We start from the raw sequence: 15,807 nt of genomic DNA on the forward strand, positions 1-15,807 counted from the left end.
CTTTTGCCCATTAGCCCTTTAGCCAAGGAATGTGCAGTAAGGATGCGGAAGAGTCCTTTCATCCTTTTTTGCCCTTCTGATAAGACGTAACCCCTGGGTTCCATACCCTATCACGATTATATTTTTTTCGGCTCAGCATTTTGCATAGTAGCCTACGCCTGCACAAGCTACATGCTTATAACCCACGTCAACAGATTGAAACAATATGTTTCCGAACCGATATTTCATGTTACATATTTATGTAATAACTTGTTCAGCAGCTAAGGGACTTAAATGTAAGCAGAGTATTACTTATAGCACTAGCGTTCTGTTTAATTTTACTTCCCGCATAAGCTACATGCTTGAAACCCATGCCAACAGATTGACTGATATTTCATGTTACATGTTTATGCGATAATTTGTTCGGCTGATTTTCACACAAGACGAATGATGAAAGGTAAATCATTTGAAGTTGTAGTTTTGCAATATCGTTTACTGAGCGAGTTAGCTACGCGATATGTGCACAGTGTGTTTCCATAGTTTTTGATTTTACACTAAGCAAATCATTAAAATTGTACTTTTGCGCTGAACACATCAAACAATGTTCTGATCATATGTTGAAGTTAACAACATCGATTACAGTGTTCGATTCTAGTCTTGTTATGTTTCAATCTGATCTTCTTAGAACAAGGGTATCCCCTGACATGTTCTAAACACATGATGTATTGAGTACGGTGTTCGATTCTAGTCTTGATCACTTATTTTGTGTTCTGAACACATCAGTGAATATTCTGATCACATGTTGTATCGAGTACAGCGTTTGATTCTACTCTTCTAATGTTTTGCAAGTCTAAACATGCACAATAATGTTATCGCTGCACACGCTTGCCTTCGCGATGCAGGTTTAAACTTGTTCGATATAAAGCTATGCCTTGACATAAGAGGCGGAGGAGGAGGAGGAGGAGGAGGAGGAGGAGGAGGAGAATGATAAGGCCTTAACAGCCTATGTATAGTCGCCATTGTTTAAAGATGACAGCTGTCAAAAGAACTTTTCAAATTATTCGCCACCACATTTCAGCTAAAGAGGGCAGCAAGGTGCTCTGTTGATTAAGCACATAGAATTTCAAATTGCCCTCCACCGTATGCATAACAGCAGCCGTTATCTTGCTCAGTAGCCTCTAAGCTAGCTTTCTTCATAAGAGTAGCCGCCATCTTGTGCGAGCACCCCTAGGCTGTCTCATAATGAGCTATGTATAGTCACCATTTTGTGTCCGCCATCTTGCGTAAGCATCCCTAGGACGTCTCAAGCCATCTTGTGTCTCATAAGAACAGCCACCATCTTGTAAAATTAGATAGCTGCCAATGCCAAAGGGCTTAAATAGGAATCGAACCGTTGATCTCATCATTAGACTATGTTTTTCTTGTTCCTGATACTGCGAACCTACGTATTAGTTGGAAAATGTTTGTCCGTTTTGCTCTACGATGCACCATTTTCGAGATATTTAACATTTTGCATTTAAGCCCCAAATTTAATTAATCGAACCAGCACGGTACGTTATACTCTCTACCATAGCTAGACCTGATCATGTTACGAAGACTCGCTTCAATACAAGCTAAAACAGAGTAAATGCCAAAGGGTCTAAGTAGGAACCGATCCGTTGATCCCATCATTAGACTATGTTTTTCTAATGCTATCATGTTCCTCATACTGCGAACCTGGGTTCTAGGCAGAAAACGTTTGTCCATTTTGCTCTACGGTGCACCGTTTTCGAGATATTTAACATTTTGCATTTAAGCCCTAAATTTAATGAATCGAACTAGCACGACACGTTAGCCTCTAAGCTAGCTTTCTTCATAAGAGCGGCAGCCATCTTGCGGAAGCACCCTTAAAGCGTCTCATAAGGAGTTGTGTATAGCCGCCATCTTGTGTCCGCCATCTTGCGCAAGCATCCTTAGGTCGTCTCAACCCATCTTATGCAAGGATCCTTAAGCCGTCCTATAAGAGCAGCCGCTATCTTGAGCAAGCATCCCTAGGACATGTCATAAGGAACCATGTATAACTGCCATCTTGCGCAAGCATCCCAAGGGAGTCTCATAAAAACCTATATATAGCATGCATCTTGCGTAAGCACCCTTAAGGAGTCATGTATAGCCATCATCTTGTGCAATTAGCGTCGAGAGATGGCTGCTGTAGAATTTTTCTTTTATAATTATCCGCCACCATATTTCAAAGGTATGTACCTAAAGAGCGCAGCACTGAGGTTTGTGATGTAAGATGGCGGGTGACAGCTGTGAAAAAGCACGTGAGTTTGTTTCCAAACAAGAACACGTGGAATTTTTCAATTTGCCGCCACCACATTTCAAAGGTATCTAGCTAAAGGTGGCAGCACGGTGCTCTCTTGATTAAAGATGGCGGATGACAGCTAACAGAACTTTTCAAATTGCCCGCTACTACGTGCTTAAGGTAGTAGCCATAAAGAGGGCAGCACGGTGCTGACGAAATTGCCCGCATGATAGCAGCACAGTGCTCTATTGATTAAAGATGGCGGATGACAGCTGTCAAAAAGCACGTGGCTTTGTTTCCATACAAGAGCATATGGAATTTTTCAAATTGCCGCCACCACATTTCAAAGGTATCTAGCTAAAGAGTGCAGCACTGAGGTTTGTGATGCAAGACGGCGGATGACAGCTGTCAGAAAAAAGCACGTGAGTTTGTTTCCAAACAAGAGCACGTGGAATTTCCCGCCACCACAAAGAGGACATCACTGTGCTCAAAGATGGCTGCTGTCACGTGGACTTGTCTGCCTCCACATTTCAAAGGTATCTAGCTAAAGAAGGCAGCACGGTGCTCAAAGATGGCTGCTGTCAAAAAGCATTTTTCAAATTATCCGCCACCACATTTGAAAGGTAAATAGCTAAATAGGGCAGCACTGTGCCCTGTAGATTGAAGATGGCGGATGACAGCTGTCAGAAAAGCACGTGGATTTGTTTACCGATTCAAATCGCGCGCTTGTGAGGTTAAGTTGTTAGCACTAAGGTTTAGGCCCGCCAAGATGGCAGCACTACCGATGACAGGTGACGAATTTGCAGCTACTGCGATAAAGGGGGCAGCACGGTGCTCTGTAGTTTAAAGATGGCGGATGACAGCTGTCAAAAAGCATGTGGATTTGTTTACCTATTCAAATCTCGCGCTAGTTAGGTTAAGTTGGTACTACTGAGGTTTAGGCCCGTCAAGATGGCAGCAGTGAGGTTAGCAATGCGTTGTTATCTGTCACAAAGCACGTGGCTGTCAAAAAACACGTGGGTTTGTTTACCTATTCAAATCTCGCGCTAGTTAGGTTAAGTTGGTACCACTGAAGTTTAGGCCCGTGAAGGTGGCTGCAGTGAGGTTAGCGATGCGTTGTTGTCGATGACATCTGTCAAAAAGCGCGTCTTTGTTTACCAATTCAAATTTCCCGCGGGTGGTGGAGGAGACCTCTGGGAGGCCTCTGGCTGTGGTGGTGGTGGTGGTGGTGGTGGAGGAGGCCTCTGGGAGCCTGTGGTGGTGGTGGCCGCCGAACTGTCCTATTATACTACTGAAGACAAGGGCCACGAAGGGCGTGAAAATGAGTAACGTCCTAGGCCTCGAGTACTGTAATACCGTCGGGGTCGGAAAAGAACAAGAGTTGACCGAGGGAGCTCTGATAGGACAGATGAAAGTGAGGAGCCTGGCACGAGTAAGTGGAAGCAATATCATGACTCAGCTGAGGGCCCCGTGGTCGCCAACCCACGCTGCCAAGTAAAGAGCCACTTTTAGTCGCCTCTTGCGGACGTGAGCAACGTTCATCCCCCTGCCCATCACTAGTTCGAACCCATTGTCTTCCGAATGCAAGCTGACAGTTACGTGACCCAGTCAGCACAGCCATCGCAGAAGCGATATAGTCATCTGGTTTTACGTGGATAGAACCACAGGAACGTGACTTTTAATTTCAAACGTTCCCATGTGGTATGACGAGGACTCAAACTGCGGTGGCCGTTGTGAAGAGCCAGCGACGTTGCCATTCGGCTGTCACGTTCCACTAACCCACTAAATTTAATAATGCTACTTGCTTAACGTCCACTAACTACTTTTACGGTTTTCAGAGACGCCGAGGTTCCGGAAGTTTGTCCCGCAGGAGTTCTTTTACGTGCCAGTAAATCTACCGACACGAGGCTGACATATTTGAGCACCTTCAAATATCACCGGACTGAGCCAGGATCGAACCTGCCAAGTTGGGGTCAGAAGGCCAGCGCCTCAACCGTCTGAGCCACTCAGCCCGGCCTACTAAATTTAATACATAGAATGAATATATTACTATACGCAAATACCACACTTTTAGTGTATCTTCTTTGTCTCACAGAAAGCTGGTGAACATCATGGAGCAATGTTTCGTATTTTGCGTTTCCCATATTAGGCTTCCGTATCGTGGATGTTGTATCACTGACAAGAGATTCCGGGGCAACGTTTTTCCCTTACATCTCATCTACTCCGATCAATTGCATCAGCCTGTATTTCTCATTTCGGAAGATGTGACGATACTATAAATTGCGGTGCGGTTGGAGTTGTTTTGGATAACACTTTTAGCCCATCGAAACGAGATTATTCTATTTCAGTGACCGCGAAGTGATGTTAATGTTATTCGGATGTAAACCCTGGATAATCGAGGGTTGTGGATGATCTCGCTCACTTTAAGAAGTAAGTATTAATAACCACCTAATCGATACTTTATTAATACTTACTTCTTGATTAAACATCGATACGGTCTTGAAATGGACAACTTGTAATACGAATGCTAACCAAGCAGGAAACATTACGAACATCTATCTTAATCTGAAGATGTTTTTCTTTTCAGTTTTTTATTTATACAGCTGAAGAGGACCACTAAGTGGTCGAAATATGTCCTGTAAGTTTTAATTTTATTCACTTTTGCCTGAGGCATTAATAAAGTATCGATTAGGTGGTTATTAATACTTACTTCTTGATTAAACATAGATACGGTCATGAAATGGACAACTTGTAATACTCGCTCACTTTCTCAAAGTGCCTTACTATGGTTTTCTAGTTATGTGAAGGTTTACCGCGGGTCCCTTGCGATTTACCGTGTTGTTTCGTACATTGTCATCAGTTTTATGAGGGGTAGTGGTCTGTGTCATCGTTTCTAACTGTTAATATTTGTTATTCGATTTTTCTTTTGACACACACGTACGTTTTTCCAGTATTTTTGAGGTCCGCGCAACTCTTAAATAACGTATGAAGATTTTGATGTAGTTTAATTGTATTTTAAAAATTCCAGACTTCAGATTAGTGTACCGATCGAGTTGGCCGTGCGGTTAAAGGCGGGCAGCTGTGAGTTTGCATTTGGGAGATAGTGGGTTCGAACCCCACTGTTGGTAGCCCTGAAGGTGGTTTCAGTGGTTTATCATTTTCACACTAGGCATGTGCTGGGGCTGTACCTAAATTAAGGCTTCCTTCCTACTCCTAGTCCTTTCCTATCCTATCGTCGCCATAAAACCTACCTGTCTCGGTGCAACGTAAAGCAAATTGAAAAAACAACCACTTTGTGTAGGTTCGAACCCCACTATCGGCAGCCCTGAAAATGGTTTTCCGTGGTTTCCCATTTTCACACCAGACAAATGCTGGGGCTGTACCTTAATTAAGGCCACAGCCGCTTCCTTCCCACTCCTAGCTATTCCCTGTCCCATCGTCGCCATAAGACCTATCTGTGTGGGTGCGACGTAAAGCAACTAGCAACTTAGTGTACAGAAAGCTACATTAATATATCTGTTTTTTTCTTTCACAGGGTCGGCTGGATTACGAGTTGCAAGAAGGGGATACCATACTCTTCATTTCAACGTTACACGGCGGCTAGCCGTCTGTGATGACAAAAAGAGAAAACGAAAGACTAAAAATCAACACAAGGAGTAATGTGGCGCAAAGCAGTGAAGACGTAGGTAACTTCAAAAGTATTTCATGTTTTACAAGGGTGAATAAAATTCCACAGATATGTGTTTAAAACGGATTTATTCTACGAAAGATTCAGTGTGTGCATCAACAGTTGTTTCTGTCTCAACACGGTGTTTTATATACCTCTGTAGATCCTTGTCCTCGTGTGTCAAACGGATTATGAGGAGTCGTGACACACTTTTGGTGAATACAAGACCATGTAGTCTTGGGTGGATAGGGACATCGTTGGTCATCAGTCGTGTGAGTGTGCGCCCCCGTGATCTCTGTTTGTAAATGTACACCGTGCTGCGGATTTTCTATCGCCGTAAGTGACACCTTTAATTGGTGTTCAGTTTTAATTTTTATGTATTTTCTCCCTCAATATTAAATGCCTTGGACTGTTATATAATTCTACACTGTTTTTCTCAAATATTAATACAGTATATTAACCGAATTGAGCCAATGAAAGTAGACATCTGCAGCTAGTCAGTGATCTTCAAACCTTCAAACTGCTTATATAATATCACGGTTGCTATATTAGCAGCTCTCAGTAGGTAGAAATTTGCATAACATGTTCCATTTGCAATCACCACTATCCTGCGGGTTATTCTATATTTTCTATTCAATTTTCGCAATGTACAGGTCAGTTAAAACAGATGCTTGAGTACTGTGTTTACAATCATAATTATTTGGATTGAAGAGTAGGGGAGATGCTCTGAGATTTTTACTATTCCAGCATTTTATGTAGAAAAAATATGATCCTTGTTAATAAATAACGGCGTGTGTCCTCCGGAGAGGCCTGGTGCAGGTCTTTCCTGGGCGTCTGTGAGGACGGGGCTCTGCCTAGGATGGTTTCTAATATTGAAAACAGCAAACAGCCAAAGAACCAATGAAGGTTAAAATCCCAAACCCGGCCAAAAATCGAACCCAGGACAGCTTGGACCAAAGGACAGCATGGTAACCAATTAACCCTAGAGCCGGACATTCTTGATAATAAGAGAATATGACAAACCTGGGTATAAGCAGAGAATTACCGTCCTCACATGCCGCAAAATGGAATTCTCAGATATTACAAGAAAGGTTGGATTTTAAAATAATAGCGACTTGATAGAGAGTGATCAAAATTCGTAGAGAAATTATGAAATGAATGAACTCATCTCAGGAAGTCCTCAGCGCAGTTAAAATCCGAACATATCTACCAATACTACTGGACATCATCTCAATCCCACCACTGCCTCTCACCTACCTTTCTGCCAACCTCTGATATAGATAGGGTGAATCGTGAATGAATCTCGACTTCTACGGAAGAAGAGGTGGGAAGTAGTATTAATGGGTGATCTTACTCTTAAAATAATGGGGTATTGGATTAGAAACGAGAAGGATCCATGGTAGGCGATGACTAACTAGTTCTCACAAATGAAGAATGTCCATCGTTGCCGTACTTCAGACGTAGTGAGTGGAATAATGCGTCATTGGTAATCCATCCAGAACGAGCTGTTTCCCTTTTCCTTCCCCGAAATGCTGGGGCGGGTACTTCAAGTCTTAAGGTGCAAGTTTGGCTTCTAATCTCAAATAATGATTACACACCTGACGACAGCAGCCAGTGACGCCCACAATGGTCTAAACGAGCAACAAGCTGGTCAAAATTTAAAAGTTATTATTTTGTATTTAGTACTATATAATCTTTTAGGAAGGGTATTACTGCGTGCTGCAGTGAAAGGGAACAAGCTTGCCTTCTATACCTGCTGAGGTATAGTGCGTCCGCTTGGACGAACAACATGCAAGATACATGGCACTCTTTAATTTCGATGTGATTTCAAGTGCGTATAATTTATTTGTGAGCTTTATTTTAATTCAGTTTCCTTATGGGTTGTCCTGGAGGTTAGTAGATTATAGGCACACGTTGTATTGTCATTTATTTATGTTCAGTACGTATAAAAATACGCTCAACACTTCGACAAAAGTAGTTTATTTACATCTAGATTTTTCATTAATGACAGGAACATTTATGAGCTAGTAACATCCTGTAGTTTTGAAAAATGGAATAAGTACTACACTGCCGGAAAAAAAAAATCAGTACACCCTCTTAGAGTTTTCCAATTCACTCAACATTTATTGTTGAAACAGTGCATATGGAGTACATAAAATGATTATGTTTACAGATCAATAGCTCAAGCGGTACCGTGAGCCCAGCTTAGCACACGAGGGCGAAACGCAGGCAACCAACCAAGAATGAGTTAGCTGGAAAATTTATAATGTACAATAACGGACCATTATATTGGTATTATAAAACAGTTACTTATAAAATTAATGGTAATTGTATATCTACCCCTTTTTTGTTTAAAAAATGCTATTTGTTCGGGGCGTCGACCTATAGAGATCTTTTGTTCCTACTTGCACCATGTGATATGAACCTGCGTGTAATTGGAATTGCGGAAGTGTAGAGTGTTGAACGTTAAGGACGACACAAACTTCCAGTCCCCAGGCGGAGATATTAATAATTTACAATTAAAAACCCCTCACTCGGCCGGGAATCGAACCCGGGGCCGCCTGGTGACAGGCGGACGCGTTGCCCCCTACACCGCGGGGCCGGACATATCTACCCCTTAGTCCCGTTTCTTGATACGGTTCGGGGATGAAATGAGAATAATGGCATGTTTTTACGGCCGGATGCCACTCCTGGCGCCAACCTGAGTTGAGGAGCTAATTTAGACGAATGATACTGAATTAAATTGGATAAGGAGGTGGAAGGAATCGGCTGTGGCCTATGAATAGGAACTGTCTCGGCATTTGTCTGGAAGTGAAAATGCGAAACGACAGAAAACATTCTCAGGAGAGCCGACGGTGGGGTTCGAATTCACGCTTTCCCGAATATAGAACTTGGCTCCATAGCCATACCGCGTTAACTGTTGCGTCCACTCCGCTTGGTAATGAAATATTAATTTTAATTACTATACGTTGTATATTCGTACATGAATAACTTCGTAGCTCTAAATACTTTTTATAATATTCTTTAGTCAGCTTTCATTTAGGGTAAGTAAGACCTGCCTATCTCGCCCATGTTAAATCTTCAAACTTTTGGTACACTTTACTCAAAATCTGTTTGGGTTAGCCACTTGAAATTTTCAAGGATTACAAGTTAGAACATTAACTACAATAATAAGAAGGATTATTGGCAGAAACCAAATACTTTCATCAGTATGAATTTTTTCATAAGGTACGATTTTTAAAACTAAAATAATGTCGAAAAATATTTATATTTCATTTTGTATTTTATTTAAAGGCATATCCCTTCTTATTACTGTTAATAAGGATGATGTTGATGCACCAACAAAATTTAATGGACGTATCTTTATTAGTTTTCTTATAAATGGTACCAAAGTAGTGAAAAATATTAAACCGATAAAAGTGAGGTTGAAGTTTCTAATTATGATTTGTTAGCTCTGACAAGTTTTAGAACATTCCTGCCCCATAACTTGCATCATTTGTGTCCTCCTTAGTCCTCTTAAGGTTTCTCTTCAGTCTTCTGGCCCTTTTACTCATTTCTTCCACCATGAGGTCTGCTTTCTTTATTCGGATGTCATCCAACTCCATTAGGATGTTCAGTGTATTGTACCCTCGGAGGATGTTCAACATCCTCAGCACCTTAGCCCTACCAATATTCCCATCGTTAAAGGATATAACAGCATCACATAGTCCAAACTCTAGTGTAGTATTATCAACAAACACTGTTTTCGGAACTCTGGACCACAGAACATGATTGAATGCTTCATTAACGTTCTGTGGTTTTCCATGCAGGCACATTTTTGAAGATCTGGGTGTGCTAAATCCCAGTATACTGGCTTTATAGCTTCAGCTACAACATGAGGTAACCCGTGGTGCTTATTATTTTGGTCTTTTCTGTTATATTTGCACCATGACTCATCTCCCTTAGGGAAACAGTTTTCCTTTTGATGAACCTGAGGGAGATTCAATGACTATTTCAGATTCAGAAACACTACATGGCGAGCATATGGCGATGTCATTTTTAACCTCCACTACATTGGAACTAGGCCTATCTGTACTTTCACATGAACTAACGGTATTTACACCGGGAAGTTTACGTATGTGTCGATTTCCCGTATTCTTCCTCTTTCCAAAAGATTTCAAACGAACCATTCTTCAATACGTCTATGCAAAATCACAAGGATTATAATACTACAACGATGTTTAGTAACCACTCGTAACATAAACTAGCAATACCGGAAGTTGTCATGGTTACCAACACAAAGTCTATGCTCAACAGAGCAGACCCGAAGTTAGTTTAGAAATCTATGTATAACAGTTCAGAAGTTATACGCAAAAACATAAATCTCTGTAAAAGTGGGCGTTGTCTTTCATGGTGCAGCATAGTAATTTATATGTTCTAAAATGGTCTATTTTCATAATTTTTTGACTTTTTTAACAAATTCTTGTTCTCTATATTGTAAACAAATAAAAACGCCCAAAAAGAAATTTTCTGTTTTTTTCGCCCCAAGAAGGGTCTTTCTTACCTTAATATGGGAAATTTAATCATGTTGCAGGATTCTAAACCAGTGAATTGGTTTCTACATACGGAGGTCGAGTCATAAGCCATGGAAACTTTTTTCCCCCTCGCGAACAGGAGACAACACGGAACATTTAAGATACTGTATGCATTTGGAAACGTACGGTATGTACTTGCGTATGTTGCCACTAGATGGTGTATGTAAACAGCAGTGTGGGTCTAAGCATGCCCCCAAGTTCAGTGCGTGAGTGAGAGCGTCACAAAATGGAAGTCAACAAGCAGGAGCAACGATCGTATGTTAAAATAGCAGTTCTCCGCGGCAGAAATGCACGCCAATGCCACGCAGAGCTGCGGAAAGCATTAGCTGTGCGACTATGATCTAATCCCCAAAGTCAAGAAGCCATTAGGTGGACAACGGTTTGCTAACAAAGAGGACATCGTAACAGCATTTCGGAGAGAGGTGTCACACGTTAGCGATACACATGCAGCGAATGGTATTTAGCGCCTGCCCCACCGCTGGCAACCTTGGGTGATTATTTCGACGGTCTGTAACCAGTAGAGATCTGTCCTTTTTATGTAGTCTTGCGTATTTGCTGTCATAATAAAACAATGTTTTACCAATCGCCTGTGTTCTGTCACTTTCCTACGAGAATCTCCTGAAGTCAGAATTTGTCTTCAGGCACTATGCATAAGTACATGCCCTATATTTCCAAATGCATATCTTAGATTTTCCGTGTTTCCTGTTCGCGAGGGGAAAAAAAGTTGCCATGACTTATGACTCGACCCTCGTAGAAAGAAGTATTTATTATACTTAAAAATAATTCGGAGTTGGACACACAGCTATTAATTTTACAGTAGAAGAAAATTTAGTTGCAAGCAGAAACATTGTTTTGAAAATACATACAGATATTAGACTGATTCAAAAAATGTTTCTGCGTAATTTAAATTCGAAATGGAAACAACCTCATCAAGGAATATCATAGATTTGTTATCATACACATACACTGAATTCCTGCTAAATTACATAGTGAGTAAAGTTGTCCGCCATATTGTTTTTTCAAAATTTGACATCGATGTTTTAATCAGAGAACTCTTTGTACAATATTTCGTAAAGTGAAACACACTTTCATGTTTAGGCCAGCTTTTTGGCATTTGGGTCCAATGTGCGCCGATTATGATTTAGATGACATGCCTGACAGCTGTACAGATCTGATAGTAGAGATGTCCCTAGCTCCTCAATAAAGCAGCAACAAAAAGTAATGGAAATGGAGGAGAAAAAGTATTGACCGAGGATGGAAGCACTGCCAAGGAATTTCATGACAGGAATTGTGGTAACGATTGTTTGATTATTTTCTGTTGATGTATATAGTGATTATTTCGTATCATACTATTCGTTTAGATAACAGTTGGAACATTTTTCACTCTTGTACAAAGTGTAAATCCTTCTGTGGTTATGTGGTAACTTGATGCTTCGTTTACTCTCTTATCTTTGTCAGGATGATAACCGCAAGTCATGTTTTGTATTTTTTACAAGCTATGTATCGACAGAGACTTGACCAATTGCTTAGTGGGTTGATATACCGCTTTCTCCTTCAGATTTATTTTTGAAGATTGAACTGATTTATTGGAAAAATATGGCAAATGAGAAAATATGAGAGGTGTTTGTTGCAGTTGTAAAGTGTTGTATACCCATTTCAAAGTATGATTACATTAAGAGGGAATCTGTATCAGATGGAATTGAATGAAAATGTTGCAATGTATAACACAATGAATAACAATCAATTTATCATTTTAATTCAGTGAGTAAATAATATACTTCTATATGCTCTTGACAGAAACTTCTTCCACTGTCGGAAATGATTCATTCATATTTTGTTAATTGAGATCTTTTTAAAGTTTCTGTGATTACCCAGAAATGTTGAATATTAAGTATCCAGCAAGGTTTTGAATGATCTGACTAGGGAACTGCTTGGGTCGGACCAAACTCATAGCAATGAAATTTGGTTAGATGATCAATCAAGACTTCATAAACTTAATCGTAATAGTCATTCTCCGTAAAATAATATTTACGTACGTAAAAAATAGTAATTTCTTATGAAGTTTTAAATGAAACTTGGCTGCATATTGAGGCATCGATTGCAATGGAACGTGGTAGGATTCTCCATTTAAGACATCAGAACATCACTGTATGCTTACAGTAAGCTGTCCAAAGCATGATAGTAAGGGATTTTTTACAGGAATTCTTCAGTTTCCTCGCTTGTGCTAATCAAATATTATATTTTAATAGCATGTTCGATTATAAACAGACGACCAAGATATCATACTACTTAGTATTTTAGCTTCCATTTTAAACAATATAGAAATATTCCCTAATATTTTGAGCTATTCATATACCATACATGTTAGTAAAGTAGTTTTGTAAAACAAGAAATTCTGTTCTGTTGTCAAAATCTCCTTTTCGGCTTAAAGTGTTTTTATATAACTTTGAAGGATGACTATTGCTGTATGTCTGCAGTGTGTATGCAAGGTCATTCTGCATCATCATTAGATATCTGCTCCGAGCCGCCCAGCCATTTTTGGCAATTAATTATAATACTAATGTTTATTTTATGGCAAAATGATCGTTACTATTAAATTTAGAATACGTTAATTGATCATCCACCGAGATATCGTTCAAATATGTTTGGTCCAAATCAAACAGTTCTGTTGTAAGACCCAAGTTTGTTGTATGAATGTGACTTGCCTTTAGGGCATAATGTAATACCTTTAGCAGAATAAATACTTCGTAATAAATTATTTTGGAAGTGTTCTTTTTCCTCACAATGAAGGTAGGTGTATGTGAGCACAACACTCATCCTTCCCCCTTGTATGGTACACCAATATGTTTAAGACTCAGTAGTGCCTATCGATGCATATAGTTTATTAATGAACAATTTTTAGTCTTACGTACGGTGTACGTTTATTGTGCTATCTTGAGGACTTGGAAGTCAAAAAGTTGGTTGGTTTGAATCTTTGTTGAAATTCTTTCTCTTAACCATCCATAAATTATTTTTAAATGTAATTGCCTCAAAGCTCAAATTATGCTCATTTAAGTTTATATTTAGGTTTGTAATTGAATTCAATATAATATGTTCTTGTATTAAGGTAGTGTACGGATATTTAAGATTTTAGTTTTAAGATAGTTTTCTTTCATTGGTGTGTGTGGCAATTATTGGACCCAAATTCGAGTCTGGAATGACAACTTCTTGTATTGTGGCTCGCACTTTATTATTATCTAACAATCTGAAAATTCGAAACAATATTCATCAGAAACTGTGCGGGACTACTTGAGGATCTACTGCAAGCACTATGACATTCTGCCCCTGGTCTGGTTTATTCCAGTGCAGAGTATTGTTCACCTGTATAGCGTAATAGACCGTATACCCTGATATGTTGATACACATAGCTGAACAGCAGTATGTGCCGTATTTCAGGCACAGTGAGATCCACGCCAACCGTGGAGCCAACTCGCTCAGTTTCTTCATAGATCACAATAACGCGAGTTAATTGACAATTTTTTCCTTACCAGTATAGTACACAGGATTTCATGTACGATAAACGAGCAGGAAGTGTGCTTCGAAGCAGACAGCGTCAGCATTTCAACCTCTAGAACTTTTTTTTGCTAGGGGCTATACATCGCACCAACACAGATAGGTCTTATGACGACGATGGGATAGGATAGGCCTAGGAGTTGGAAGGAAGCGGCCGTGGCCTTAATTAAGGTACAGCCCCAGCATTTGCCTGGTGTGAAAATGGGAAACCACGGAAAACCATTTTCAGGGCTGCCGACAGTGGGATTCGAACCTACTATCTCCCGGATGCAAGCTTACAGCCGCGCGCCTCTACGAGCACGGCCAACTCGCCCGGTCCTCTAGAACTAACTACCACTCCACTACCTCTAGATGTCTGCATGGGTGGCCATATCGGTGCCTGGAAGAATACTGCCCTCTGGTTTACAATGAAGTAATGATGCACATTTTTCTACCTTTTCGGCGTATTTTCTGTACTAAATTATTAATAGGAACTTGAATATCAATTTTATAAGGTCTCTGTGCAATAATCGTGGTGTAGATCAGTTGAAGAATGTTATTTATAGTTGTTTGTTCAATTCTGTTTTGTGCAGGTCATTTTACTTATGACAGGGATGGACTAAAGAGCAAACCGCCGGTTAAAACCACTTGCAGCAAGACGGCATGTTTAAAAGCAGTTTGAATAATTTACGGTGTTCAGTGTGCATCTTATTCATCTAATGGGCACTTTAAAAATACATCTGGTCAATAATGTAGTCATTAGCTTTTCTGTAATATCCTGTCATTTGGGGTTATGGAAAAGAAACATCACTCCAACTGGTTAATAAGGAACGTTGTGAGTTTGGTTTGCCAAAAATTGCGCATTATCGAGGATACAGTAAATTGGGCAGTGTTCCCTATCTTTGGGCCCAGTTTCACGGTCGGATGCCTAGCCTTGATACCAACCTAATGTGGAGGGATATGTTCACTACTGTGTGTTTCTGTGGCGGTTGGTAGTAAGAGGAAAGTGTTTTGTAGGCCTATGTAGATGGAGAGAAGTGGTTTAAGACGAACACAAGCACCCAATCTCCGAACCATAGGAATTAACCATACGCAATTAAAATCTTCGACTCAGCCTAGAATCGAACTCGGCGCCCTCTGAACCGACTGTGATGTCTTCCACAATGATATGTACGAGTAGCTTTCCTTCGAGATGGTCCAAGTAAATTTAGTCATATTCGTATGCGTCGGCTACTGAACAGCTGCGCCTTAACAGACCATTTGTCTGTCTATAGTACTGGCTGACATAGATGCGTGGTTCGTAAATGTTTCTTATCTCGGTGGCAGATTCTGCGGCGTGACCTGTACCCTTTTCAAAGCGTATCATAGAGTCTGTCACCATAGCTGTGCGTGTGCGGGGGTTGATGGCAACGATGTCAGCTCTCCCTAGAGCTTTGGTGGAAGATAATGGAGTGTTTTTTCTTCGTAAACTTGCGACTGCAGTTAGCGCAAGAGCGCTGTCTACAGATGATCTGACTCTGTAGTGTTTGTTATTTCTTTACAGCGCTCCCTTTGGTCAGATAACCAAGCACGTATACAAGAGTGTCGGTCTTGCCACGGTCTAGATGGCGGCAGCGGCTTGTACATGAGCATCTGCCAGAGACTGCACGAAACTCTTGAGGTGCTGGCAGACATTTTAAATGCATTTGTTCACTCCTACGAGAACAAGACCTTTGCTATTACTCGCCCACTGGTTAGTTTTGGGGTAATCAGCATACACACAAACTTTTTTT

The 15,807-nt window shown here is 40.5% G+C and overlaps 1 protein-coding gene across 2 annotated transcripts in view; it reads left to right on the forward strand.

The window, feature by feature from the left end:
* Positions 1-8,966, forward strand: part of Urm1 (Ubiquitin-related modifier 1) — a 106,314-nt gene extending 97,348 nt beyond the window's left edge. For both annotated transcript variants that reach the window (XM_067135571.2, XM_067135572.2), the window contains one exon: positions 5,799-8,966. In XM_067135571.2, coding sequence (XP_066991672.2) covers positions 5,799-5,867 — 69 coding nt within the window. In that variant the 3' untranslated portion in view covers positions 5,868-8,966. The remainder of the gene's footprint in view (positions 1-5,798) is intronic.
* Positions 8,967-15,807: the final 6,841 nt, after the last annotated feature.

Source organism: Anabrus simplex, chromosome 1, assembly GCF_040414725.1.
Source record: "Anabrus simplex isolate iqAnaSimp1 chromosome 1, ASM4041472v1, whole genome shotgun sequence".
NCBI lineage: Eukaryota > Metazoa > Arthropoda > Insecta > Orthoptera > Tettigoniidae > Anabrus > Anabrus simplex.